The sequence below is a fragment of the Chaetodon auriga genome, chromosome 18, assembly GCF_051107435.1.
Source record: "Chaetodon auriga isolate fChaAug3 chromosome 18, fChaAug3.hap1, whole genome shotgun sequence".
NCBI lineage: Eukaryota > Metazoa > Chordata > Actinopteri > Chaetodontiformes > Chaetodontidae > Chaetodon > Chaetodon auriga.
Window position 1 is genome coordinate 15,026,259 of NC_135091.1, and position 27,463 is coordinate 15,053,721.

Here is a 27,463-nt window from a genome sequence, read left to right on the forward strand (position 1 = left end):
GTCATCGCACTTTGCTCCTATTGGCTCTCAAGCTCAGCGACGTATATCCAGCCAATCACAGGCGACAACGTTGAAGCCGGGCACGATGTGCAGTCTGCTATCGTCTAGTCGCCCTGAGAAGCTAGGGAAGCGAAAGCTAACACGTGGGAACAGTAATTTGCTGTGTTTTGCCTTTACTTCAGGGTGCTTCAGTGCCTTTTTTTAACCGTGCCTTGCTAACGACCACTCTGTATAACTCTCTGGAGGCGGTAGCGAGCTCTCAGCTGACCGGTGAGCTGGTTTATCTGCCTTATTATGGCGGACAACAGAGACGATGATTCTCAGTGCAGGATTAAAGAAGGGGACTACGTTGTGTTGAAACGAGGAGATATCTTCAAAGCTGTGCAGATTCAACCCAAAAAGTACGTCAAAAACTGCAGCAAAAAATACTCCTTGTTCCTAGCTAAACATAAGATCCATTTACTATAATTTCAGGCACGAACAGGGACTAGCTACACCACAAGTGACATCTCACTAATAGATAGATGATTGAATATGTGTTGAAATGAATTGTTGATTGTGTCTAGGCACTGTTATAATGGCACGTGGAAATACTTATGAACTTCTTATAAAGCTATTAATAGATATTGCAATATTTGTAAGTCATAGATGATGTGGCTCTGAGGGCTGTAAAGGCTGATCGATTGATTGTCTGGTCAACTCACAGGAAGGTGATTTTCGAGAAGCAGTGGTTCTTCCTGGATAAGGCGGTGGGACACTTGCACAGCACCACGTTTGAGATTGTGTCTGGAAGTTTGCAGCCACAGAAGCTCAAGAGCGCAGAGAGCACCGCCGGTGTGTAACCTGCAGTTTGGGAGCACACACCAGTCACGTTCATGTTTGAGTTACACAGCTGGCACTTGTAATGCCAGTTTAATGTGTGATCCACATGCTGTTTCTGCATGTATGAACACATGAAGGACTATTGACAGCCTCTTACTCTTTCATTTTCATTCTGCCTCATCTCTGTATATGTTCTTCTCAGATGCAAAGGAGGCGGGCACAGACAACAGAAACATTATAGATGATGGAAAATCACAGAAGCTGACCAGGGATGACATCGAGACGCTCAAAGAGCAAGGTCTGAAGGGTCAGGTACAGCAGTAATCTTGCAATTACATATAATAAATGGGAAAGTATTGTCTGTGTCGCGAAAGCCTGATATACTTTATCTTATTCATCTGATGTCCATTCTTGACAAAATAACATTAAAAACACACAATGAGCCACACTGCTGCACCATAGTTTAAATCCACGTACATAGTCCTGGTGCAATTATTATTCAATAATATTCATTCACAGCTGAAAATAGTCCTTGGAAATGCACCATTTAGTCCTGTTTGAGTAATGTTTGTGAAGTCGAATCGTACGGAGAGGTGGGCCAGTTCATTGTGTTTTGTTTTTTTCTTGTTATGTGAATCTTATCTTTTAAATTATCTGATAAAATGTTGAAGTCTGGCGGAGGAGAGACTGGTGACCGTATGTGTATTTGCTCCGCAGGAAATCATTCAGCAGCTTATAGATAACAGCTCAACATTCAAAGATAAGACTGAATATGCGCAGGATAAGTACATCAAGAAGAAAAAGAAGAAGTGAGTCTCTTCTGATGATACACCCGCAGTCTCTTTCAGACTTAAAATGATGTAGCGTGCTGTAATTAGTGTTATCAGTTGTTCCCGTCTTGCGCTTTTCCAGGTATGAAAACACCGTGACGATTCTAAAACCGTCCTGTCGCATCCTCGCTATGATGTACCACGGCCGGGAACCGGGGAAGATCTGGTGAGTCAGCACACGGACTAACGGCATGTGTGAAAGTTGTGTTTTTTTCTGGCGTGGACAGAGATGAATGTATGATGTGCATGTTTCCGTGTGATGCAGCCACCTGCGGTATGACACACTGGCCCAGATGCTGACTCTGGCGAACATCCACGCCGGCAGTAAAGTTTTGGTGTTCGAGACTTGCGCTGGCCTCGTGCTCGGAGCCGTCATGGAAAGAATGGGGGGTACGTCAGTCCTGTGAACTTCTCTGCGGCGTTTGACCAAATGATTTTTAGCTTTTTCTGTACATGGAATGTATCTTCTGCGTATAGTTTCCTTTTACTCTGCGCTTTGTGCAACTACCCTCTCTCTCCTCCTCGTCCAGGCTATGGCTCGGTGATCCAAATGTACCCAGGAGGTGAGCCTGTTCGGGCGGGTGTGGAGAGCTTTGGCTTCCCTGCGCATTTTCACGATATGCTGCATGAGTTTCCCATCTGCCATGTCAATGCTCTGCTGGCAGGCACTCTGGACACCACTGCCAAAGATCCCAGTGCTGGTAGAGATCTCACTCCAAGATGTTTATAGCCTTGTTGTTTAGAGATGAAACAGAGTAGCGCTGATAAGATAGCTCTGAAATGCCACAGAAAACTAAATATTTTCTGCTTATATCTTCATAAATGCTTTAGAAATGAAATTTGCACTACTCATATACATTTAGAAAATAAGACAATTTGTATTCAGCAGTAGAAAAATGAAGTGGTTACGACACACGGCTGTTCTGTGACCTTCCTCTGATACACATTATCTCCTTTACAGATTCACAGCAGTCCATCATGGCTGCAGAGGAGAAGCAAAACATGCCTGAGGCAGAACAGCAGGCCGGTTCAGAGGAGCAGAGCATGGAGGCGAGCAGTGGTGCTGATGGGACCAATGACCAGGAGAAGGAAAACAAGGAGAAACGCAGAGAAGCCAAAGTATGTCCACTGTTTGCTAACCCCACGTAGGACCTCCTTCGTTTTTGTGTTACTGTTGTGTCTTTTATTTTTGTAAGTAACAGGAACGAGCCTGTATATTGAAAAAAGAAATATCTATCTAGCCGTTAAATCAGGATCCTAAACAATAACTCCCCTCCAACACTTTGTGCTCTGCTTCCAAGACACTAAAAACACAAAAACAGCTGTGTCAGAGATCATCTTTTCACACATAACAGTAAAATCTGGAATGAGATCCCACATTACACCAGGGCAATAACCTCTATTACACATTTCAAACAGGCACATCAGCTCGATCTGATGGAAGGACGCACCGTCTGTTTTCTTGTCGTCTCTGTTGATTGTTTCTGTTTCTATTTTATTTTGTAATGTGATGATTTTTTGAGTGAGTTTGTGTCCTGACTTTATTTGATATTTTTTTTGGTTTGCTTGGTTTTGTATTTTAGGCTCAGGAAAGAAAGATGAAGCTGGAGGAGAAACGGAAGAAGCTGGCAGCCACTGCAGCCCTGCTGGAGGGCAGGAATGCCGACGGGTTGGTGTCACATTTAGCTCCCGCTTTCACATTTCTGTTTGTGTGCGCCGCTCTGCTCTTTCCAGCCTCTTTCTCTTCCACCTTTGCTTTATCGGTCTTGGCTGCGCCTTGTAGTAAACAACAGTAATGAGAATAGATCTCCAGGGATGAGAAACTGATGAATGGTACAACGATTGAGTCAGTCCATATAAGTTATGCTAAATCCTTTGCCGTCCTCTGACCTCACACACAGCAGTACGCACACATCGCCTCTACAAGGTGAACAAAGTGATTGCTTTGCAGTTTCCTGTCATATAAACAACTTGCTTCATAGCTTTTTAATGATTGATGGATGACGTGTTGTAAGCCCGACGTCTGAGTATTGATCTGGTTAGACTATTGACTTTCCTACATCAGTCCTCCCCACATCATAGCAGCGATAACATAAACAGTCCCTCAGAGCACAATTTTCCCAACAGTCCTAAATCAGCCTCTTTTACTGATTCTCATCCAGCTCCATAAAATAAGAAATTAATCTCTACAACAGGAACTAAATCCTTCAGCCTTCCCGGCATAACTCACTGATGAGATAAATTCCGATATTGTCATCTAACACATTAAGTGTTTAATATACAGTGTACAGTGGACTGTGTATTTCATGTTTGACGGGTTTGCCTGATCATCTGTTTGCTTCTCACACACAGGTTGGTTATAGCCAGTCGCTTTCACCCGTGTCCAGTCCTCATGGGCCTGCTCAAATTCCTCTCCCCCTCCAGGCCTTTTGTAGTGTACTCCCAATACAAAGAGGTAAGACCATCACGGCTCACGGTTTTAATGAGAGCCACGACAGCACTGTGGACATCACCCCTGAACGAGCGTTATTACTGGCTCTCATTAGCAGCCGCCGCGCACAGGTTTTTATCGCCCGGGGTTCCAGCGGGGAATGTCCTTACACGTTACAGCAGCGGACATCCCTGTCGCTGCCGAGGAGTTACGATGCTTGTCACATCCCAGCACTTATTACCTCTGTTGTGCTTATGTTGCAAAAAGATCAGTGTGTGCATGGGCGCATGCATGTGCGTGCTTGCGTGTCGACATGTTGACTCGGCATTCTTCCTCTTAATGCCCCTTTTTCTTCTCTTCCCCCTCGATTTCTGCAGCCTCTCATCGAGTGCTACAATAAACTCAAGGAACTCGGCGGCACGGTGAGCCTCAGACTCACAGACACCTGGCTCAGACATTACCAGGTAAGGTTTAAATCAGTGTCATGTTGATGCTTTGAGTTATATAAGCTCTAAAAACACACTGTACGCTAGAGGAAACACCAGATGATGCATCAGAGCGTGAGGAAGGGGTGATCCCACACCACTTCACAACATCTTAAAACTACATCTTCTGCTTTCATTTGACTGAGAGGTCCATAGCAGCAGAAATGACATACTGTGCATTAAAAAAACAAGTGGCGTGAGATGAGTTTCCCTCATCTCAAGGTGGCGTAACCGAATTGGTTACTGTGTCGGACCAAAGTGTGTTGCTTGACCATGAATGTATTTACAATTTGCAGTCATATGAAACAGAGAACAGCAGCAAATCATCACAGTGTAGAAGCTGGAGCCTGCTAATGATTGGCACTTCTCCTTGCCATAAACCATTAAATCAATTATCAGCATTGTTGCTGCTGAATCAATCCACTAATTAAGTAAGTCCTTCATTTAGAGACAGAAGAAGAAAGTCAATTTGTCCACTTTGTATTACTCGAGCTGTTCTGCAGCATCGGTTCTTTGGAATAAGATTCTTGTCACTGCCTCTGATCCATTACTACAGACTCCCACCATTTGCTCCCCCTCTTCTTATTTTTTCTTCCTGCTTCTGCACCAGCCGGCTGCACACAAAGTGTTTGCCTCCTCAGAGAGATCTTCCCCTCCAGACCAAAGCGTTATTTCCCGCAGCTCTTCCTGTAGAATTAATTTCTCCTGACTGTATTTCTGCATTGCATCCCTAGGTGTTGCCTAACAGGACACATCCTCTGCTGCTGATGAGCGGGGGCGGGGGCTACCTCCTCTCAGGAACAACGGTCGCCACGGACTGCTCCAAAGCTGCAGGCTCCCAGCGAGCTGAGGAACCAGCACCAAAGAGACTGAAGCTGACAGGCGCTGAAGGATAAACACATCGAATCTTTTAAGGGCACATTACCAGTGGCTTGTAGGGATTCTCCTCCAGGATGGACTTCTCTGTCCGCTGAACTGATTTGACACATCTGGAATGAGGGAGACGTAGTGTCTGGTTTGCATTCATCAGAGCCCTTTCTCCTGTCTTGTGTATTCAGATCAGTGCAGATGAAGGCGTAATGCTGAGGAGGAGTCTGTAAGTGTATGTGTTACGCAAGGAACCGCTGAAATAATCTTTTGTGTGTTGAGAGTAAGAGACAGATTTATGTCTTATGCCTTGAGACCAGGTGTAGAAACATTTTTTTTGCCCCTCCCCCCAATTGATGCTCTCTGGCTTTTAACTTTTTTATTTTGTTATCCCTGCAGGAAGTGCCATTTGTTACATGATCCAGTTGCTCACGCAGCTTCACTGTGGGTCACATCTGCATCTGCACCGAATTAAAAAACACTATTAAAGAACCTGGTGTGTGAGCACTTCTTCTTTTCCTCAGGAAATAAATGGAGAGATACTTCTTTGGTCCCAGAATATAACTCCTTTTATTGAGGGCAGACTGAACAAACTCTTCAGAACACAATTATTTGAATCATTTGTCTCATATTATTTTGATAGTTTCTCTTATTATATATATATAAACATCAAAACCATTCCCATGCTGATTACTGAGAACATCAAAATATCACAAATATGATACAACAAGTTGATAAAATGTTTTTCGCAAGGCTCCAGGGTTTTTTATGTCTTATTTTTTTGGCTTTTTCAACACTGTAAGCACACTACATTGGCAGACACGTGGAAAGACAGCAGCTTTTATCCACTGATGGTGAAGTGAGACGCTGTCCATCCTGCACTTATGCGCTGTTGTCATGCAACTTGGCAGCAATTTTCTGCAGCTCCATGTCCATCGCTGCAAGGCTCTCCAGCTCCTTCTCCTGCAAAACAAGGAATATTTACACATCAGCCACTAAACTATCATTTTATATCATGTGGCATCTGAACAGTCACGGTGTATGGAATATCAATCAGGATTAAATTAGCATAAATTAAGATTATTTTCCCATGCCAGCTCCAAATCTAAATATGCAGAATCTGTAGTTTAGATTACACGTTCCCTTGTTATCCCTTGAGTCATGGTGCCTTAGAACTGATCATCACGATGCCTCCTACCCCCGGATTTGTTTTTTTCTGACTCAAAGTCTCTACAGGCCGTTGCTCTCTTGTGAGTGGGTATATTATGACTTTGATCGCTCTGGGAGGCAATAATATTGAGGCTCTTTGTGTGATTACTGCAACAGTCATAAAAAGCTGGTGCGGAAAGTGCACATAGAAAAAAGCAGAGAGATCAAATGTTGAAAAGACATGCAGTGAAGAAGAGCTGGGTTGAGCAATAAAAACCCGTTCTAGGTATGCCAGAGCTGAGGAACGAGTCACTGGCCATGAACACGCTGATCCTCATGCATTTCGGACGTGCTCACGAGGGACAGTTCTTGATGTGCATTTGCACAGATGCATATTCACTGATGCTGTGTGGTTCTGAAGGCTAAATCCTGACATCCCCATGTAGACTGGAGATTTCCATAATGAGCATGGCTGCTTTTTTTCCCCCCAGTGAAGAAGCGTGGTGGAGGACCCTGATGTGCCTCATGGCTTTACTGGGTCAGCTGAATATATGGGGGCGACTGAAGATTGCCTTTTTTTTATGGAAAAGAGGCATGGAAGCAGAATAAAAATGAAGCCTACAAATGCATCTATTTTCAATGATCCTTCATGAATCGTAGACTCTTAGATCTGCATGTATTTTTAAATTGCCTTGCTACACAGTACTGTTAACAAGTACAAGCATCAGATATAGGCTATGGGATTCTGTGCTGCACAGTAAATCACTGCATGTACTGTAGATAACACAATGGACTCTCCAGACTTCAGTTCAGTGGTGTAGTTAGAGTTTAAACAAAGTGAACATGACAGCAAATACATCCTCACATCAATCACGAAGCTCATTTTGTTGCCGTTAGTGAAGGTTTTACCTCCTGTGCCGTAAGTGCTCTCTGGTACATGCTCTTCTTTGCCTCCTCTTGATTAGAGTGGTTGGCCAGCTGGTTTATCTTATAGCTCAGCAACTTGGCCAGTTCGTCCATCTGAACACATTCAAGGCAGAACCAGATTAGGTCCAAACTGTGCAGTGTGGGCCAAAATGATGATGAAGCAACACTGAGTGTGTTATTTAGAAAATGTATGGGTGTTGGGTCAATACTATTTAAAATTACACACACATGCTAAATTCTTGAATAAGCTCAGAAAATGTATAAAATTACCCAAAGACATATTTTTAAAAATTAGATGCCAAGATCACATTTGCTCAGTATGTTTAGGTTGAGTCTTAAAGTCTCCAAAGCTACGAATACTTTGCAGCTACGTTCATTCTGTCTCACATTAGGCGTTATGTGCATCACAATACCCACCTTGTTCGAGGTTGCAGCGTGCTCATCTGAATCCCTTTTATACCACGCAGGATGGTAGTAGCCTCTGAAAATCCAGGGATTGCGCTTCTCTGCCAGATACCTGAAAAACAATTAGATGCCGTTCTAGCAGTAGTTTTTATGTCAGCACGTGTACACTGCTGAAGAGGTTCGGCCATTTCTTATGCAGAATCTGCTGAGTGCAGACATGTAATATTGAACTGTGCGGGCTGCTGCGCTCCAGAATACAAACAAACAAAGAGCAGAAGTCATCAGATCTGACTGAGGATAGAATTACCTGTCCTTTGCCGCCTCCTTGTATTCCTCTGAATCATCCCTCTGTTCTTCCTCTTCTTCTGATGAGCCTCCGCCACGCTTGTGAAATTTCTTTTTATGGTGGTACCGATGTTTTGGTTTCCATATGCGCTTTTCTATTTCCTCCTCCTCTTTTCCATTCCTTTTGTCCAAGCCCCAGGACTCCTGGCTGCGTTCCTCGTCCGGCTCTTCTCTCTCCTCCTCTGAGAGCTCCTCATCACGCTTGTGTCTCCTCTGGTGGTACCTTCCAGCCCTCCAGTCTCTCTTGTCTCTTCCAGTATCAAAGTCCCATGATTCCTGGCTGCGTTCTTCATCGGGCTCTTCTCTGGCTTCCTCTGAGAGCTCTTCATCACGCTTGTGTCTCCTCTGGTGGTACCTTCCAGCCCTCCAGTCTCTCTTGTCTCTTCCAGTGTCAAAGTCCCATGATTCCTGGCTGCGTTCTTCATCGGGCTCTTCCCTGGCTTCCTCTGACAACTCTTCATCACGCTTGTGTCTCCTCTGGTGGTACCTGCCGGCCCTCCAGTCTCTTTTGTCTCTTCCAGTGTCAAAGTCCCATGATTCCTGGCTACGTTCTTCATCGGGCTCTTCCCTGGCTTCCTCAGACAGCTCTTCATCACGCTTATGTCTCCTTTGGTGGTACCTTCCAGCCCTCCATTCCCTCTTGTCCCTCTCGTCGTCGAGACCCCAATATTCCTGGCTGCGATCGTCGCCTTCATCCTCCTCCTCACCACGTTTGTGGAGCTTTCTCTTGTGGTGGTAGCGATGTTTGGGCTTCCATATGCGCTTGTATCTCTCCTCCTCATCGTCGTTCCCATGCCTTTTGTCCACATCCCAGTACTCCTGGCTACGTTCCTCCTCTGGCTCCTCCCTCTCGTCTCCTAAAGGTTCCTCATCTCGTTTGTGTTTTCTTTGGTGGTATCTCCCAGGCCTCCAGCTCCTCTTCTCTCTGTCTTCGCCTTCTTCTTCTTCTTCCGATCTCTTTTCCTCTAACCCCCAACTCTCCTGACTGCGCTCGTTGTCCTCTTCTTCTTCTCCTCGTTTGTGTTTCCTTTGGTGGTATCTTCCAGGTTTCCAGCTGCTCCTCTTCTCTCGTTCTTCTTCATCGTTCTCGTGTCTCTTCTCATTACCCAGACTCCAGGATTCTTGGCTGCGCTCGTCTTCTGGGATTTCTGTTTTTTCCTCCACGGTTTTCAGGAGAGCCTCAATGTCCTTCACGTCTGCTCCCTTTGTCTCAGGCACCTCAGGATGACCTTTGACCACCTCTCCATTAGTTGCTATCTCCTCTGCATTCTTCTTGTCCAGTGGAACATGTTTAACCCCTGTGACAGAACAAAAGATCAAAAGAGGTGTAAAGATCCACTTAATATTGCTCTTGGGGACAGGTAAGTGATGATGGTTTTCTTATATGACTTCAGCCTTTGGACCAAATCACAGCTTGTATTGATCAAACTGGTTAATCACCTGTTTGAAAGATAGGTCTAATTACAAGCTACTGTACTGAGTTAGAGGGTAAGGGGTCTCCTGAATAATTAACTAGTACTACTCTCCATGCACGGTGAAAAACAAGGTATTGAGTCAACATTGAGGGGGTTGGGGGGGGTCTGGGTCCCCTGGGGTCCCCCCTCACCAGGAAAAAAATTCTCATTTCATGCCATTCTAAAATGTTTAAAAATTCACTATTCATGTGATTTTTTTGTTTGTTTTGTTTTGTTTTGTTTTTGTTTTACACCTTACCCAGGTTTCATATGGGCTTTCTGACAAAACAAAGACATTAAAGTTAGTTCAATACAACCATGAGCACTGCTGAATGTGAGGCTAATCAGATTTCCAGTTAGCTTAGCTTTGATAGCTAGTGTTAGAGATTGCTGACTGATTAGCACTCACAAATCATCTCTTTTCACCATAAACTATAATTTATGTTAGTTTTTAGTTGTTATTATGTTATTTTATTTCACACATGTCCTGGTTGAAGTGAATTATTATTATTGGTATAGTTTTAGAATAATAAGTGTCCCATCAACAGCATACATTAACGGATTTTAACTTCAAGCAAAACTAGCGAGCGGAAATAGCTCAGAATGTTTGGGCTGTTGGCAAGCTAATGCTAAGAATGTATGCTAGCTAGCTAACATCCTGACAGGAATTTAGCATAATTGCCAGAAAAAGCCTTTCATAAAACATTTCCTCAACACTTTACAAAAACTACCACAGCTGACATATTACATTCTAGTTTTTCATTTTTTAACAGATTTGAAAATAATTAAAGTTTTTGACATATATTGTACCCACCCACCCTAGCAACGATCTGCATGCATACGGCAACACCACTTGGACAAACCTCACACAGAACTGCAGTGCACCATAATACCACAACCAGCAATACTGGCAACTTGTTCTAAGTTTAGTTACAGTTACAGTTACATTTGCTCATGATCATTTCAGTCGACAGTGCATGGTTGCCTCTCATAGCATAATTTCTTCATTTATATTTTTTATATCAATATATTTGGCGGGCATTTTGAGCATATTTGAATATTAAGGGGTTGTGTCCCCAGAATATATATTACATTGATGGCCCTGTTGAATAATCAGCTTCTGCTACAAACCTGCTTGGAGGATGTCTTTGCATTCCTGATCCAGCTGGGAGTCCGGTGTGGAGAGAGCTTTGGACAGGACTTCAACCAAGCATCGTGTCACCTGCAATAAACAAATAAACATATATTCACTGTAGCGATTTTCTGCTCTTCTGCCTTCAGTGTCTTTACGGCTACTGTTTTAAACTTAATAATCAAACAGCACAATAAAAGCATACCGTATCTTCTCTCTGTCCTTCTTTTCCCACTGGAAGCGCCCGATTTCCTGCATTAGAGAATAAAGTATCTCAGTTCAAACGAGTCAAATGTGGCATTGCACGAGGACTGCGTGTATTGAAGTGCAAGGCTCATCTGTGTCTCTGTCCGTGGTCCTGAACTGCGCTCTCTAACTTAACAGCGCTCCGCGAGAAGAAAACCCACCACGCTTCCACCTACCTGTCAACAAAGCCGCAACCGCAACAACAGCAAAAAGAAGCCTCATCTTGGCGAGATGAGGGTATATCCAAGAAGATGCGGGGCGAAGAAAAAGCTACCAGCTCCCGTCCTCTCCGTAGCGGCAGGGGAGAGCTGCGCTGACTGGGCGCCCGCTGCTCTGAGGAACGGAGCAGAGGAGCGCCTCAAATACAGAGAGGAGTGGGCTGGGGGAGCGTGGGAGGAGGGCTTTAGGCTCTGTTAATGTCATGACTCATTAGACCTGCGAAGAGAGTGATGGGAGCGAAATTTGATGCGTGCACGACATTTTGTGACAAGCGAATTAGCAGATTTAGTTAGTGTCACAGGTCATTCAGGTGATCGTTTGAACAGATTGACGAGAGGATACAATTAGGGTCCATGCGTGATTGTGTTTAATGCCATGAGACGCCTGAGGACAGACAGGTACAGGGGACAGAGGGTGGACACAACAGCAGAAGATTCGTGCGCTCTTAGGCAGCGTGATTCTTTTGTGAGGACTTCTAATGTTTTTATTTTGAAGTTGGTTCAGCTCAGCTAATGTTTATGCTGCTGTCTACTCAAAAGCATAATATCTGACGTTCTTCGTGTTAAATCAACTCATGTTCTCCTTTTATATGAAAAACAAAGCCTGAAGTTACGCAATACCTCCTTCAGTATGCTTAAACGATTTATTGTAATGTCGGCTAAAGCACACACACACACACACACACACACACACACACACACACACACACACACACACACATGTTAAAGTAGACATGTACAGAGAGTCCTGACCAATCCAGTCAGAATTTAGACAAACAGACTCCTCAATAATTCATTCAACCTTTAGCACATCCCGTCCACTTCCCAGTGGGAACTTATGCACCAGCAGAGGAAAACTAGTTAATGGAGACCTGGATCAATAGCTGCTGTGATTAGAAGGAGGCCTATACTACTCCGGGTTTTCCTTAAAAAAAAAAGTAGCCTGCAGGCTCATGCTCTCAAAACGTATCACCCAGTACAAGTGTGAGCAGTGTAGCCTATTTATCTTCAGAGACCCTGCCCTCTGCCTTTTCTTTCTTCTTACTGTGAGTGAATGAAAACGTTATTGGTCTGGGGTGATTTTTTTCCCTTTTCTTTTTTTTTTCTTGCACAAAAAGCATTAAAAACAACCATACGTGGCAGCCCATAACACCAAAACATAAGCATCACAAAATCAATCACTGTGGGAAGTCAATAAAGAACAGGAAGTTTAAGTTCAAAAAAGCGTGTCTGGGATGTTTCTCAGCTGCAGCCTTTGAGCAGTAGGTGTGCAGCCCACGGCTAAATACAGCATGCAGGTGAGTAAAGTGAAGAGTAGCTTGCACTGAGCCGGGAAGGACTGGCCAAGTTTGAATGTTGCATTTACAAACAGCAACTAACATTTGGGTACCTTAAAAAGAACACACCTGCAGAGAAACAAAAAAATAAATAAAAAAATCTTGACAAGTGCAAGTTTTTGTGTATCTGTGTGTGTGTCTGTGTGTCAGGACAGTAACTAGGCAATGCATGAACAGTATCTTAATCTGTGACTGCTGCTGTCTTCATAACAATCCCCGGATTGGGATGAGCTGACATGTGCAGCGACAGAGCTCAAAGTTAGTAGGCTCAGCTCAGCACGGCTCAGAACATTCAAACCGACAACTGCTGGCATCTTCATTTTTGGCACTTTGCATGATTTTTTCTTTCTTGCTCGCTTGTACAGTGATTTGTTCTTCCTCAATGCATATTCGTTCACTCTGACAGAAGAAAAACACAAGTCAAAAAGTGACCCGTTTGAGACTTTGGGCTACCATAAATCTACACAGCCTCACAGTATCCTTTGTAGATGCTTAAAAATGCATGATGGTGAAAATGTTTACATGAGATGTTTACACAGCGAGCACTGACCTTTATGTATGGCAGCGTACATTCAAATTCAATCATGTCTTGGAAACCATAAGCCCAGAAAGTGTAACAGCTGCAAGCTAAACGAGAATATCGCGCTCCATAAATCTGCTCTCTCGTCGGTGCTTCTCGTGCCTACATGACTGGTTACTGACGTCTGTCTTTGTTACTGCAGACAGGCTCCATTGTGGTAAGTGATATAATTACTGGTCAGAGCATAAAACTGTAACATCAGACACTATATCCTCCACCCAACCAATACTCATTGATCCAAAGCATCCAGTGAACCCTTTCTTCTGTGAGAATGATAGATTTCCAGTTTCATGTGTTGTGTACAGTGAGCAGCAGTAAGGTAGCAGCGCTCTGCAGTTTCCTCTGCGGTCCCCGGGGAGGAAATCATGTCTGTGACTGAGGCTCAGTACTGCACTGTGAACCATCCAGCCACTAGATATCAAAAGCACTGAAGCACTAAATTATACAAGCCCCATGCTCTGAACAATGTGTGTGTGTGTCCCTGAATGCGTGTGCACTCACATGTGACACTGTATGTGTTTTCGTGGCCTTACTGCCATCCCTCTAGGCCTGATTAATATTTTAGTGAGCCATGAAGATACAGGAGCTTACAGGCAGTGAAGGGGTTGGGGGGGAATTGAGAGGGAACGCTTGATGTGTTCAGACAGGCTGTGTGAGCACGACTCAGATCGGTCCCCTTCTGCAACAACACCAGCCCTTTCATCACGACCACGAACATGTATGAACAAAACACGAGTGGCTCACAAGCAACGCGCCGCTTGTAAAAGCTTCGGCACGGGCTTTGATCTTTGGAGGGGACAAGCTTCATGTTTGGCTCCAAACTACTGTGGGACTTTGATGATATTCCATGAACAATAGGAGAGTCTGTGGACGGTCATCTGTGGTCAAGTGCACTTACTTTTGATGATATGTGTGTGTTCAGTGTGCCATTATTGTCTGACATTTTGTTGAGAAAGAGGCAGTTTTACTTTCCTTTTCAGGAGACACAATCTGATATAAGATCTAAAGTTTTTCCAAAGTTTTCACTAATTAAGTTGAAACATGATATTATCTTGATAATTGCTCAAACATAGTGGCCCGGAAGCACAATTCCCAAAAATATTAACACAGACTGTGACTGCGTCAAAAACTTTACTGAAAACAGAACGTGTAATTTAAACGTCATTTTGACAAAAAAGGAAAAACTTTCTTTGGAGCAAAAATGTCCAAGCAGCTCCTTCTGTTAACATAAAAAGCACCTCTGTACTTTAGCACAGAGCTGCTTACATGGCTGTATTCTCCTTAATATTGTTGACACAGTGACCATCTTTGTCAAGTTTAAGTTGCAGTATAAAACAGGACTCACCTTTAAATCCAGCATGGTGACTGGATACTGTGTTTTAGGGCAACATATCCTAAAACAAATGTTCTATTCAATTAGCAAAATACGCCAGGAGCTTTTGGGCTCCTGGAGTTCTGAGGCCCTGGGGCAGTTGACCCATTGCTGGGCTAATCCAGCACTACCCATCCATTAGCTGCTGGATACTCGATGAACACTGCGGAATACACTGCAGTACCCTGCCAGGTAATTACTATAGGCCCTCAGTGAAGTAGTGTTGGATAACAGACAAGGCAGGCAAAGAATGGAAAGTGTGGTTACGTATGACACATGCAGGTCTCATTAAAAAGCTACTCGTTGTTTATGCATTCATCAAAGAGGATGATAGAGGGCTTGTGCTCTATTTGCCGTCTGTAATGCTATTAGCATCACTTTTGTAGCAGCAGGGTGCTTTCTCTACAGCGCTCAATAGGACCCAAATGGCCTCCGCAAGATTCAAATGGCCCATAAAGCAGATACAGCTGTGATTTATAGTGTAATACAGGGACTATATTCATTGCCGGATAAGCAGGTGAGGGCTAATTATAATATGTAATACTTAATTATCAGATTTCCCTCTCAAATCTTCTGGCTCTGATCGCTTCTCTCTGTCGTAAATTAGGAATCAACTCCATCATTAAGCATCCTGGACAGAACCTGAAGTGAAGCATGGAAAATAAAAGTCCGCAAGAGTGCTAAGACACAGTGAGTACTTGTGGTATCCGTGTGCACGTGAGTGATTGTGTGTGTGTGTGTGTGTGTGAATTGCATACTTGAGTTCTTCGTCATCACCCATGAGTATTTCTTTATCAGTGCAGATTGTGTTTTAGTGAAATTGTTTCACTTCAGTAATATGAGCGTAAAGATGAAGATCCTAATGAGGTCTTCAGGGGAAAAAGGATGATGAGAACAGCTGACGAAGGATAAATGTGAATAAATTATGAATGGGGCAGAGTAGGCCAGTCTTTATGAATCTTGTGACAACTCTAAAAGTATATTGTTCTCAGAAGAATAATGACCAATTAACCAGTTACACTAGCTGCTCAGGCAGCTTGTGTGTACTACTTATTGCACTGTTGCTTCAGAACTGCTGCTCTAAGAGGTGCAGTGCAATGAAATCACATACAATGTTAACAGTAAAAGCAGGGGTTTTTTTTGCAACTTGAGCAAAATAATGTTCTGAAACAGTCAAGGGTGAGTCTGTCTGTGATCACAGGATCATATTTTGCTGTACACACACACTTTCTCTCGCTTTTGTGGCAGCTCCATATCCACAATAAAATCAATTCTAGATGATATCATCACACTGGGTGGCATTTTGACAGCCCAAGCCTGAGTCATAGACAGGCCATCACACCCGGGTCTTGTCTGGGGAAAGATGTATCACCAGCAGCACTTACAGTACTGCAGGACCAGCTCATTTTTAATATGGTTAGCTGTTTACTGAAACGCGCTGATAAGAGTCACAGGGTTATGGAAGAATGATGTAATATCAACACTGCTCAGCACAGCGAGGGCAGCTGGAAAAAATCTCAAGCAGCCTAAAGAATATCTCCTGTGTTTAACGCACAGTTTGGATGAGTTTGCATCAACTTATAGTGATGTGTGAAATACATGTTTAGTGTATTTGCTAACGCTGATAATGGCCTCCAAAAGGGTGTCGTTTATCACTCATATTAATCACTTTGCACAGTAATTCCTTTTGTTTGTTTGTTTTTTTGCTCCTGCAATATTTATTTATATTTCAGCCATATCCCATTTTGCTTTATTCAGTTTCTTATGTTGTCTTCATTTTATGCTGTTTTGTATTGATTTGCTGGTTTTGTGTATATACAGTCATCTCAGTAATCTCTGTCCCTGCAGTTGATGCTGATATCAATGTTGATTTTGTACTAAGGGCTCTTTGGTTACCGGGAATTTCTATTTGAGAGGTGAAACTATTTTCGCTTGTATTTCAGTTAATTTTTATCTAATAACAGCCATGTTTTCTATGCAACTTATTGTATAAAATGTGCTGCATGAAGATTTAAAAGCCTACTGAGAAAAAAAAGCCCACTAAGGTCCCTCTAGCATGGTACCATGATGAGCCACTGAATCTTTTATGTCAGTACGAGTAGAAAATGTGCTATGCTTGACAACTATGATATATTTAGATTTATGACTTCGAGCTTATCATTGAACTAAAGGTGATTTACGGTACACTGATACAAATTTTCAGTAAGTCTGAACTTGAATAATAGATTTGTCTTCGTCGCTGAGACTGTGCAATACATGTTGAAGACATGTACATTTTCTTTTTACTGCATGACGGCTTATTAGCTGTGCTGTGAGGCAACATAAATCTCTGTTTTTCTGCATTTTCAGATGCTGCTGTTGTGTCAGCTTATCTAGTGCATGTGAGTTTAGGCAGTGAAATAAAAGTCAACACAGTATTCCTTTGGCTTAATGTTTATTGCACTGTGGTCACATGTGCAGACAGGTCTCAGAGTCCAAAGAACAGAGAGAATCCATAGCAAAGTTGCACAGTAATTTTTATACAACTGCCACGTCCAAGATGCTGGTTCTTATCTTTTAGATGCTTATCTGCTCTGCTCTGTTATCCAGACATTTTTTCATTATTCAAGCCCTCAGTACCTGTCCACGCGCTCAGTATTCATCTACTGTGCATGCAGTCATCAGGCTATCAACACATACCAGTACAGCGTCAGTGTTACATAAATCACACAAAACATCAGTGTTACAACTCATTCTTATTGCATTTTAAATCACTTCTAAGTGGCATGTGGAACAGCTTCCTGGTTCATAAACCAAAAACCATTTCTAAGTAGTAGTCTGACGCAAAGCCGTGAAGTACCTCATAAACTAATAAAAGAATGTCATGATCAATGCGAAAAATAACAGGAAACCAGTGTGAAGACTTTAAAATAGGCTTATGGTCTCCATTTAGTATAAATCAGCTCTCTTGCAGCAGAATTTTGAATTAATTGTAACTAATGTGTTGAATTCTTCAGTGCGACCTGCTAGTTGTAAAAGCATGCATCAGCCTCTGTGTTCAGTGTGCTCATTGACACAAATGGCTGAACTTGGAGATTTTCTTCAAATGCTGTTTTTCTGACACCTCACACATGAGCCTTGAAATTAAAATCAGAGTCAAAAATCATTTCTTTCTTCTTGGCTTGGGTTGAGTCCTAAAGTATTTCGTTTGGAGGCCAGTTTCTCTCCCTGAGCCTTTGAACCAATGATCAGTGCTTCTGTTTTATCCTGGCTGAGGTGTAAAAAACTCTGTGATATGCAGGCTTTTATATCTAAAATTCAGTTAACAAGTTAGTCATGGCAACCTAGAGCTGAGCGTCATCAGCATAGCTGTGGAAAGAAATGCCGTGCCTCCTTACAGCACTGCCCAGGGATAGCATGCAAAAATGAAAACAGTCCTAAAATTGATCCTTGTGGTACCCCACAGGTAACCTCATAGTGTTTAGACGAGTTATCATCTAAAGATACAGAAAAAAAAATCGGAGGTAAAGCAGTTAAAAACAATTAACGACAGGCCAACATGCCCACTTAAACTATTCAAAAGAATTTAGTGGTCCACAGAAATGTGCAATAACCAAAACTTTAGCAGAAAAGTGTATGTTCATGTACAGTAACACCTAACTGCATCATAGCATGAAGCTTTTAGGGCCTTTAAGTGCTGCAGTGCCTCAATGATAAACACGTTTAACAATCCTCTCTAACTTGATCTTAGTCTGGAAGAAAGATGCAGAGTTTTCATTACTAAAGAAGTTAGTGAATAGCATAGTAGTGGAGCATTAATCTCATTTTCATATGAATGATTTTCAAACACAAAGCTGCTCTTTCTCAAGCTATTGCTGCGGCTGTTCGTCATTCATATTTCATCACCCTAAACATAACAAAGGATTGGCCGCCACACAGCTGAAGATGTTTGCAAACCTTTTGTACCGAGCCTCTGCAGTGAATGAAAATTTAATGGGGCAGTATTGCTGCATGTGCTCTCCTCTCCCGGCTTTTCATCATGAGTAGTGATTTTGATGTGTAAATGCAAACAAGCCCTATTACACAGCTCTGTCAGCCAGGCAGATGCACAATTGTGCAGAGGAGATTGATGCAAATTTTCCACAGGGGCCATCAAATAGTTTATTAGCGTTGCTATCAACTGAATTCTAAAACTATAATCATTCTCTATTGATTTGTATAGCATGATATGTGCTCTCGTTGTATTGCATATTGATAACAGACTGCATGTAGATGTATTTGCACACAGATGGCCCTTGACAAACCACAAAACCAACACTTTCTTGACATAAGAGACAATATTAAAGAATGCAAGTGAGAGCTTTCAAGTCCCTCCTTTGTCAGTCAGCCTTTTGTTACTGATGTACTGCAGTCGTCTTGTAGCACTATGAGAAACAGACTTCATTATGTCACATGAAAAAGCTCAGAGAGAAGATTTTTTCAGTTTCTTGTCCATTTGTTCCTCATAGGCGCAATAAACAGTGGCTTAAATTACATTTTAAAAAAACCTAATTTTCCTCGCTGCCTAGTTAACCTTGCTGTCCAATAAATCGGAACACACATTTTAATTTAATTAAAATACTTTCTGACTGCACAGATTGGCCTGTGTCTGTTCTGAGACGCCTCTTTTAAAGAGCTCTCTTAAATCACAAATTGGCACAGGCTTTTCATGTCATTGATTTTTCCCTGGTAACTGCCGCCCAGGAAAGGCACTCAAGACACGGTGTACTGCGGAACTGCAATTTAGTGCTAATCATTTCAGTGGCCTTGGTTTGTTTGGCCCTCTGTCACCACACTGGATGATATCTTTGGTTGCATAATTCGGACTGCTGATTAAGTGCTCGAAAACCAATTGCAAAATACCTGCAGGAACAACTTTGTCTGGTAAGGTTGTAAAAAACATCACATTACTGTGGGTGATGTCATTTTTTCCTGCCCGGGAAAGTGTAGTAGTTTTTGAATAAAACATGTGAAATGTACTGATTGCAAAGGAAGAGTGATTTTATGGCTTTAATGCTCTCTAGCATCCAATAGACAGACAGTTATATTATCCTACTAGTCTCTCATATTGCCATCATATTAAAGACAATTGATCTGCCCTGAAGCAACTTTCCCACTGTGACATTCAGCTCTTTGGTTAAATTGACACTGAGGTTAAGCGTTGTTCACAGGGGTGATAACATCAAGTGGTGCGGAGTCATAATTGAGGCATGCAGCCGTCAGGTGGAAAGTGGATTATTTAGCTTAAATTTTTCCTCAGGTTCAAAAGTGTAAAGGTCACTTAGAGCCTCAAGGAAAACGTCTGTGTGGCATTCAATGAGGCCTTTTGGTTTAAAGGAATTAAATAGCAAATCTTATTAGTTAACATTTTAAACACTTTCAATTTGTTTAACTGAATGTGTGTTTTCAAGCCTTTATTTTTTCAAGTCCCAATATTTATGCCGTGTACACATATCCAGATATTTTCATGTTCCATTCATTTTTTTTTCATTGAAAATCATTTTCTGAGAACCTTATTTGCCGAGGCTGACCACATAAACTGGATCCACTCCAGGTGGACATCTGTCACATGTGTTCTGCTAACAAGGGAGCAAACACGCTTGCTGTGTTTGTTGTGCAAAGTGATGACTAAATATTCAAGGCACACGACTGTTTACATCCTGTTTAACTGCTGCTGAATTACCATTTGCGCGCCTTTACGAAAACACCCAAATGTGAACAAATACACAAATGAAATTCATGGATGGTGCGTGGTTTTCACAGCAAGTGCTTCTCATTTGGATGCATAGGGAGGGACACCGAAACGGAGGAAAGAGGAAGGAGAGAACATTTAAATAGATAACAAAAATTAGGACAAGCATAAAAAAAATAGGCTGTAATTTTTTATTCAATTTCTAATTTTCAATACAGCAAGTACGTTGCTCTTTATAATGAAAATTTAAGGAGGAAGTTTCTTGTTAAATCATTCACGCTGAGCCTGCCTGTCTGCAATGACACACAACACTGGTGCCAAGATCAATGGCAGTTAGGGAACAAAGTTGTGTTCTTTTGTTCTCTCTCTGACTTCACATTCGAATGGATTGGTGCTGGCACTTGTTTGCTTTGAAAAGGTCTGGGCTCTCTGCTGGAGACAAGCGTTCGCCATTCAGCGCTTAATCTGACTGTACTCAGCTGGAAGAGTTTGGGCAAGAAACACATGCATGTTTAATGTAAAAGCTGCGGATCGCTATCATTCCTACAGAGATACATGAGAAGTGATAGCATGGCATGAAGCATATTTGAGAGCTAATTCACTAATCATTTACTAATGTGGATGTTAATCTTTGATCTAATTCTTTTCTGGGGGTAGCTAACGTGTTGTTATGGAACACGGTGCACTAAATATTTGACACATGAATGAAAAGATTCATAAGCTGGAGTGTACGCTGCAGCCACGCTGCCACAAAGAGCTTTCTTTTACTTCTTGTTCCCTCAGGCTTGACTGAGAGACGATGGCTTGTTGCTGGATGAACAAATACTTTATGTGCTGTGACGTCTGCTGACTGAATGTTCTTTGCTGCATTCAAACCCCTGTGTTTATCACTGCATCCTACCTTTCCCTGTCAGAATGTGTCACAGTTTGTATGACGGTGCAAAATGAGACTTGCAACATGTTAGTCATACTGGTATGTTTTTGTGGCAGCATTTTGCAGTTTTCATTAGAAGCAGCAGTTACCTAATAGATGTACACTTCTGTGTTTTAATGAACTGATAGCTGAGGAAGAGCTCCACTTTTTGCATCTCCACACAAATTGGCTGAATTGCTTCCCTAAACTCCAAACATGAAAAATTAACCTGCGTGGTTGCAAGTCACAAAATGAAAAAGCGGCATTATCTGTAAACATGTCGCAGGGAGTTAATGATGTGCTACATCACAGCCAATGACATTAAAGTTTGCTGTTCTCAAAGCGTCCTTTAGAGTACAAATTACTCCCTAACTGCGGAGCCCAACTGCGCTAATAAACAAGTACAAACCAGCACATATTAGCATGATTATAAAAGCAAAGGATATCTCAAAGTGCTTGCCTGTGTCGCTGCTGATTGTGCCTCTGTGCCCTGTTTCAATTAGTTCCTACGCACTTTTTGTCATCTTGACCTGGTTTTATCCTGCGATGCTGTTTCTCCTCCTGTCCTTAATGTATTGAGAATAGGGAAGGTATTGTGCACATCTCCTTGAGGAAGCAAGTGAGCCTGGGTTACTGTGACCTGACATCAAACACCACTCGGCACTCTGGGCTCATACAAAACTGGAGGCTGGAGTGCGTTTCACCATGATAATTTCCCAAGCTGCCTTGCCGCACCTGCCTCGACACATTTATCAGCATCGCACAGAGAGATTATATCAGCTCTCCACATTCTCCTCCCCCCTGTGAGGGAGGGAAACATCCCCTCTTTGAAGGCACTAAATCTCTTTATCTAACCATCTTCCCAATTTTGTCCTGTCAACTGATTGTGACAGTTTGAGGTAAGTGCTAAATGCAAACCAGGATCAAACAAAGCGTCAAGCTGAGACTGCCAGAGCTCTCTGAGTTTTCTTTTTCTTTTTCATTTTTCTTCAACGCAAAGTGAGTTCATTAAAAAAAGTAAGCAGTCTGCTCTTAAGCCATGACCAAAAAACGATGCATCCATCCTATTTTCATCTCTCAATCCTTCACTCATCCTTGTATTGCTTAAAGTGTGTCTAAGGAATTCTCCTTTCCTCTATTTGACCCTATAAGTGACCATGATATAAATGTATGTAGTAAGAATTGCTCAGTTGTTTTGGGAATCCCTCCAAAATAGGAATTCCACACTGCGGAAAATAATAAGTAATAATTAACAAACACCTATAAACAAGATGAATGGGCTTGGCTTTGTTCTGAGAAGTGTGCACACAGCCAGCTGTAAATGTGATAACAAGGACGAAAGCGGCTCTAGCATAGGTGTCATTACTTTGCGTCGTCTTTTATACTCACCTTAGCAACCTTGGATGACTCCTTCCTCCTCCTCTGACTCCTCAGGATCTACCCTGCATGTTTGTTTCTCTGCAGTTGAATTTGATCTTGCATTTCACCTCTTGTGAGCACCAGAAAGAAGTTTTTATTTTATACCGCAGTCGCAATGGCTTCAGGGAAAGAAAGCGGTGGACTCGACAATCTTGCATTTGATGTAAGTGACTTATTCGTGTAAAATATACCATATGTGGACATTTTCAAGTGTTTTCTAAATGCAGTGAGTGTCACCAGTAAGCATTCAGAAGAAAGACTGCTTTTGATTTTGTACCTTGCTGAAAAGTAATAGACTGTACTACAGAGTCCTGATTTATGCTGCTAAATAGTAGGCAAGGCTTTGCACAAGTAATTTAGGTTGGAAGTTTCTAAAAATTGGGAAACCTTTGCTGAAATTCTTTCTGTACTGTCACCACCCTTGCAGGGAAAGGAAGGCCCACGCGGCACAAAGTCTTGTTTTGTTTTGATCAGATCCACACAGCTTAATGTTATTCCATTTATTTCACTTTATAACTTTCCCCATTTGCAACCAGTAGAAAAAAACAAAATCAGAGATGTCTGTCTACGATGTTTATCTACCTGAAATGTCTATCTGCTTCACTGCACTGCATAATTCAGCGTTAAATATCCATTAGCCAAATGTGCTATATCCGTAAACAAATCATCTGAGAGTTATTGCATTGGTGCGGCTCCAGGTGAGCTTTTGTTAACTGTTTGTTTGTTTGTCTGTTTTTTGCATCTGCATGTTTTTATATGGTGCCACAGAAGAATGAAGGAGTCAATGATCAGCCCAGAGGAAAGCAGGAAAAGACATGTGGGAGCGACGGTGCAGCAGAGGAAGACAGAAATAAACCCACCTATTGTGTGACTGACATTCCCCCCTGGTACCTTTGTATTTTTCTGGCCATGCAGGTGGGTGTGATCCTACCTGTGTCGTGAATTGATTTCAGCCTTCAGTGTTATTTCAGATCTCTTTAAATGTCTTGTGAAATTCCTGGATGTAGATATTGTAATTGGGGCAATAAACATGTTGAAACTTTGATTCCTTGCACCGTATCAACATAATCATGATAACACTGCAAAATTACATACTGTAGCTGTCACTGATTCTGGAAGCAAGCCTTCTTTGCCTTTTATCAACCCAGAGAAAGAAGATTACATACTGTGATATAAACCAGCATGCTTTTTTTTTTTTTTTTTTTTTGGCTTTTTGCCTTTAATTGATAGTGCAGCTGCAGACAGACAGGAAAGGGGGAAGACATGCAGTAAAGAGCAGCTGGAGCCTTAGTGCATGGGCTGAGCGCTCTAGCAGGTGCCTCAGACCAGCATTTTTTAATGTGTTTGGTGTTTGCATCATCAATACCATCAAGCCATCTGTCTCACCACTGTCCCTCTCCTGTACAGCATTACCTGACAGCGTTCGGTGGGATCATCTCCATCCCTCTCATTCTCTCGGAGGGGCTGTGTCTGCAGCACGACAGCCTGACCCAGGGTCGCCTCATTAACACCATTTTCTTCGTCTCTGGCCTGTGCACCGTGCTGCAGGTCACCTTCGGTGTCAGGTCAGAATGATGGTGCTAATTCATTTGACCGTCCTGTAAGGTTTTGTTTTCAGCCAAAAAAAAAAAAACTCTGGTAAAACTGCTGTAGTGTGCTACCTGCCCAGCACCAAACGAAAGCCAGACAGCATATGGCATCCTTCAAACGCTTTGTTTTGGACTCATTTCTCAGTGAATGATTTCTCTTTTTGTCATCGCTTACGTTTATGTCACACCCATAGGCTTCCCATCCTACAGGGGGGTACATTTGCTTTGCTGACCCCTGCCACGGCCATGTTGTCCATGCCACAGTGGGAGTGCCCAGCTTGGACCCAGAATGCCAGTCTGGTCAACACCTCCTCACCGCTCTTCAAAGAAGTGTGGCAGACCCGCATGAGAACAGTGAGCCAACACAAACACGTAGCTTTCAGCAACAAAGGCGTAAAAAAGCACTTCTGTGGAGGGCATGATTAAGTCAGTGAGGTCATGCTGTAAGTAATCATATAGTTGTTAAAGTCTATCACTCTGCCAGAGAAAGAGTGGTGACGTTAATGCTTATGACCTCACTTGCTGTGTTTCTGTCCACAGCTGCAGGGCTCTATCATGGTGGCCTCCCTCCTCCAGATCCTGGTCGGTTTCTCCGGCCTCATCGGCTTCCTCATGCGCTTCATTGGCCCCTTAACCATTGCCCCCACAGTCTCTCTTATAGGCCTGTCGCTGTACGATTCAGCTGGAACCAAGACTGGCAGCCACTGGGGCATCTCTGCTATGTACGTAAGCACTGTGCTGTAACTGTGTGAACCAGCAGACTACAAATTTAACTCCGGTCACAGTGTAAAATGACATTCAAAACTAAATTCTGCCTGGTAAAGCTGTAGCCTGCAGCCAAAGATCTACTTCTGTGTCATCATACAAATTACAGTTCTTCTCATACACACAGGACCACAGTGCTGATCATCCTGTTCTCCCAGTATCTCCACCGCATACCAATTCCTGTTCCTGCATATAGCAAAGCCAAGAAACTGCACACCTCCAAGTTCTACATCTTCCAGATAATGCCTGTATGTTTTAGATAACAATACGCTTCATCACTGATGCCAATATACATCATTTTTTACCAATTTTTGTTGGATTTTATGGCCACCCTGAAATACTGACACTGAGACTAATATTAGTTATTGCTTAGATTCTGCTGGGAATTGCGGTCTCATGGTTAGTCTGCTACCTCCTCACCATCTATGATGTCCTACCATCTGATCCAAGCCAATATGGCCACCTTGCCCGCACTGATGTGAAGGGAAATGTGGTGAACGAGGCTTCCTGGTTCACATTTCCTTATCCTGGTAAATTCACAAGAAAACTATTAACACACCTTTGTTTTAGTTGCTTTATAATATCATTCTTTAATCTGTAATACATTGATCATAATCATTTTATGGCATGAGATGCAGTATGTGTAGTGGAATCAAATATTGGCAATATTGTTGAAAATACTAAGATGTTCTTGACTATTCAATTAGCAGTAATTGACTTGTCTTTCAGGTCAGTGGGGCATGCCAGCTGTAAGCCTGGCGGGTGTATTTGGCATTATGGCTGGAATTATATGCTCCATGGCAGAGTCTGTGGGCGACTACCATGCATGTGCCAAGCTGTCGGGGGCCCCTCCTCCCCCAAAGCACGCCATCAGCCGGGGCATTGGTGTTGAAGGGCTCGGTTGTTTGTTGGCAGGGGCCTTTGGCACAGGCAATGGCACGACCTCATTTAGTGAGAACGTGGCTGCCCTGGGTATCACCAAGGTAGGATAATGATAGTGACATTCAATCTTTAACATTAAGTTATACTGTATGATTTCATAGGCTGTCTTTGGTGTGGAAGAGCTTAAAAAGCAGGTCTGCAGAACCTATTTCAAACTCCCCGCTTGTGCGACAGGTGGGCAGCCGAATGGTGATTCTTCTGAGTGGAATTTTCATGATTTTGATGGGGATGTTGGGTAAAATTGGAGCAATCTTCACAACGATCCCCACTCCTGTGATTGGAGGGATGTTCCTTATCATGTTTGGCGTCATAACTGCAGCAGGCATTTCTAATCTGCAGGTAAACAACAGCATGACACATGGTTTGATATTCAGCCAGATTTGCTTCCAAATGCTTTGCTACGATTCAGAATTTTGCTGACGCATCTCATTTTCCAGTCCACAGACATGAATTCCTCCAGGAATATATTTGTTTTTGGTTTTTCCATGTTTTCTGCTCTCGTCATTCCAAACTGGACATTGAAGAATCCTGATTTCTTCAAAACAGGTATAATCTACCAGGAAATGTCACTGCTTTTCAATAGCTTTTACCTCAACTACTCACTGCCATGAAACAAGTCCGTTTGAACTGCGTCACACTAATACTTTGTCCTCCTGTGTGAAACTCAGGTGTTCAAGAGATAGACCAAATTGTATACATATTGTTGACCACTCATATGTTTGTTGGAGGGTTTCTTGGCTTCTTCCTCGACAACACAATTCCAGGTAAGCTGAAGTGGAACCTTGTAACTGAATGAAATTGTGTGGCAGCCTTTGGGCCATGCCACGTAGCATCTTGGCATGCAATTTGTTTCTGCTGTGTTGTTACTCTACTAATATCTAATCATTATGAAATCACTGCTTTTTTTTTGTGAATGTAAACTATGTGTTATGATATCTCAGGGACCAAACGTGAGCGTGGCCTCTTATCCTGGAACAAAGTACCTCTTGAGGACTCTAGTAACACCTTGGGAGCTGAAGAAGTGTATGACCTCCCTTTTGGCATCACCTCTTGCCTCTCGTCCCAGTCTTGGGTTCGCTATGTCCCCTTTTGCCCACGGAAGGGCCACAGAACTCAGAACTCAGAACTTGAAGACAAGAAAATGTCACAGAGCAAGGAGAGTGAGCAACTGCCTAACAGCACAGAGATCATCAACGAAATTCGTCTATAAGCTCTGAACCAGAAGTGGGGTGATAGAAATAAAATTGTAAAAATCGTACCTGCTTCTCTTCTTAGGTCACACTGCTGCTAGAGGAGTCACAGAAATATTGTCGGGGCTCTCAGGGATCTTTATACTATCCATCTCTGCTTAATAATTATTTTATTAATCAGTGTTCATCTGTGCTGTCATTGTGAGTTGTAGTGGATGCCAGTAAAAGCAAAAATAACAAGATGTAAATGCCGACTGGTCACCCTCTCCATTTTTATTGGATCTTAAATGCTCCTCTTCTGCATTATTTAAGTATTTAAGAATCATACTAAGCTT

At 42.6% G+C, this 27,463-nt stretch overlaps 3 protein-coding genes across 3 annotated transcripts; 2 read left to right on the top strand and 1 right to left on the bottom strand.

The window, feature by feature from the left end:
• Positions 1 to 91: 91 nt before the first annotated feature.
• Positions 92 to 5,921, top strand: trmt6 (tRNA methyltransferase 6 non-catalytic subunit). Its single transcript, XM_076755686.1, has 12 exons — positions 92 to 401; positions 707 to 834; positions 1,025 to 1,134; positions 1,540 to 1,631; positions 1,735 to 1,818; positions 1,918 to 2,042; positions 2,183 to 2,353; positions 2,614 to 2,771; positions 3,236 to 3,321; positions 4,005 to 4,107; positions 4,461 to 4,547; positions 5,303 to 5,921. The coding sequence occupies exons 1-12, from the start codon at positions 295 to 297 to the stop codon at positions 5,462 to 5,464; spliced, it is 1,413 nt and encodes a 470-aa protein (XP_076611801.1). The 5' UTR covers positions 92 to 294; the 3' UTR covers positions 5,465 to 5,921.
• Positions 5,922 to 5,978: 57 nt separating this feature from the next.
• chgb (chromogranin B) lies at positions 5,979 to 11,957 on the bottom strand. Its single transcript, XM_076755685.1, has 7 exons — positions 11,270 to 11,957; positions 11,053 to 11,099; positions 10,847 to 10,937; positions 8,224 to 9,559; positions 7,929 to 8,028; positions 7,494 to 7,604; positions 5,979 to 6,398 (listed from the first exon to the last, which is right to left on the bottom strand). Exons 1-7 carry the CDS (start codon positions 11,313 to 11,315, stop codon positions 6,318 to 6,320), a joined length of 1,812 nt encoding a protein of 603 aa, XP_076611800.1. The 5' UTR covers positions 11,316 to 11,957; the 3' UTR covers positions 5,979 to 6,317.
• Positions 11,958 to 22,757: 10,800 nt separating this feature from the next.
• LOC143336475 (solute carrier family 23 member 1-like) lies at positions 22,758 to 27,305 on the top strand. Its single transcript, XM_076756675.1, has 12 exons — positions 22,758 to 22,805; positions 23,411 to 23,557; positions 24,050 to 24,207; positions 24,426 to 24,585; positions 24,772 to 24,953; positions 25,124 to 25,244; positions 25,370 to 25,526; positions 25,726 to 25,979; positions 26,113 to 26,277; positions 26,376 to 26,484; positions 26,607 to 26,702; positions 26,880 to 27,305. The coding sequence occupies exons 1-12, from the start codon at positions 22,758 to 22,760 to the stop codon at positions 27,146 to 27,148; spliced, it is 1,866 nt and encodes a 621-aa protein (XP_076612790.1). The 3' UTR covers positions 27,149 to 27,305.
• Positions 27,306 to 27,463: the final 158 nt, after the last annotated feature.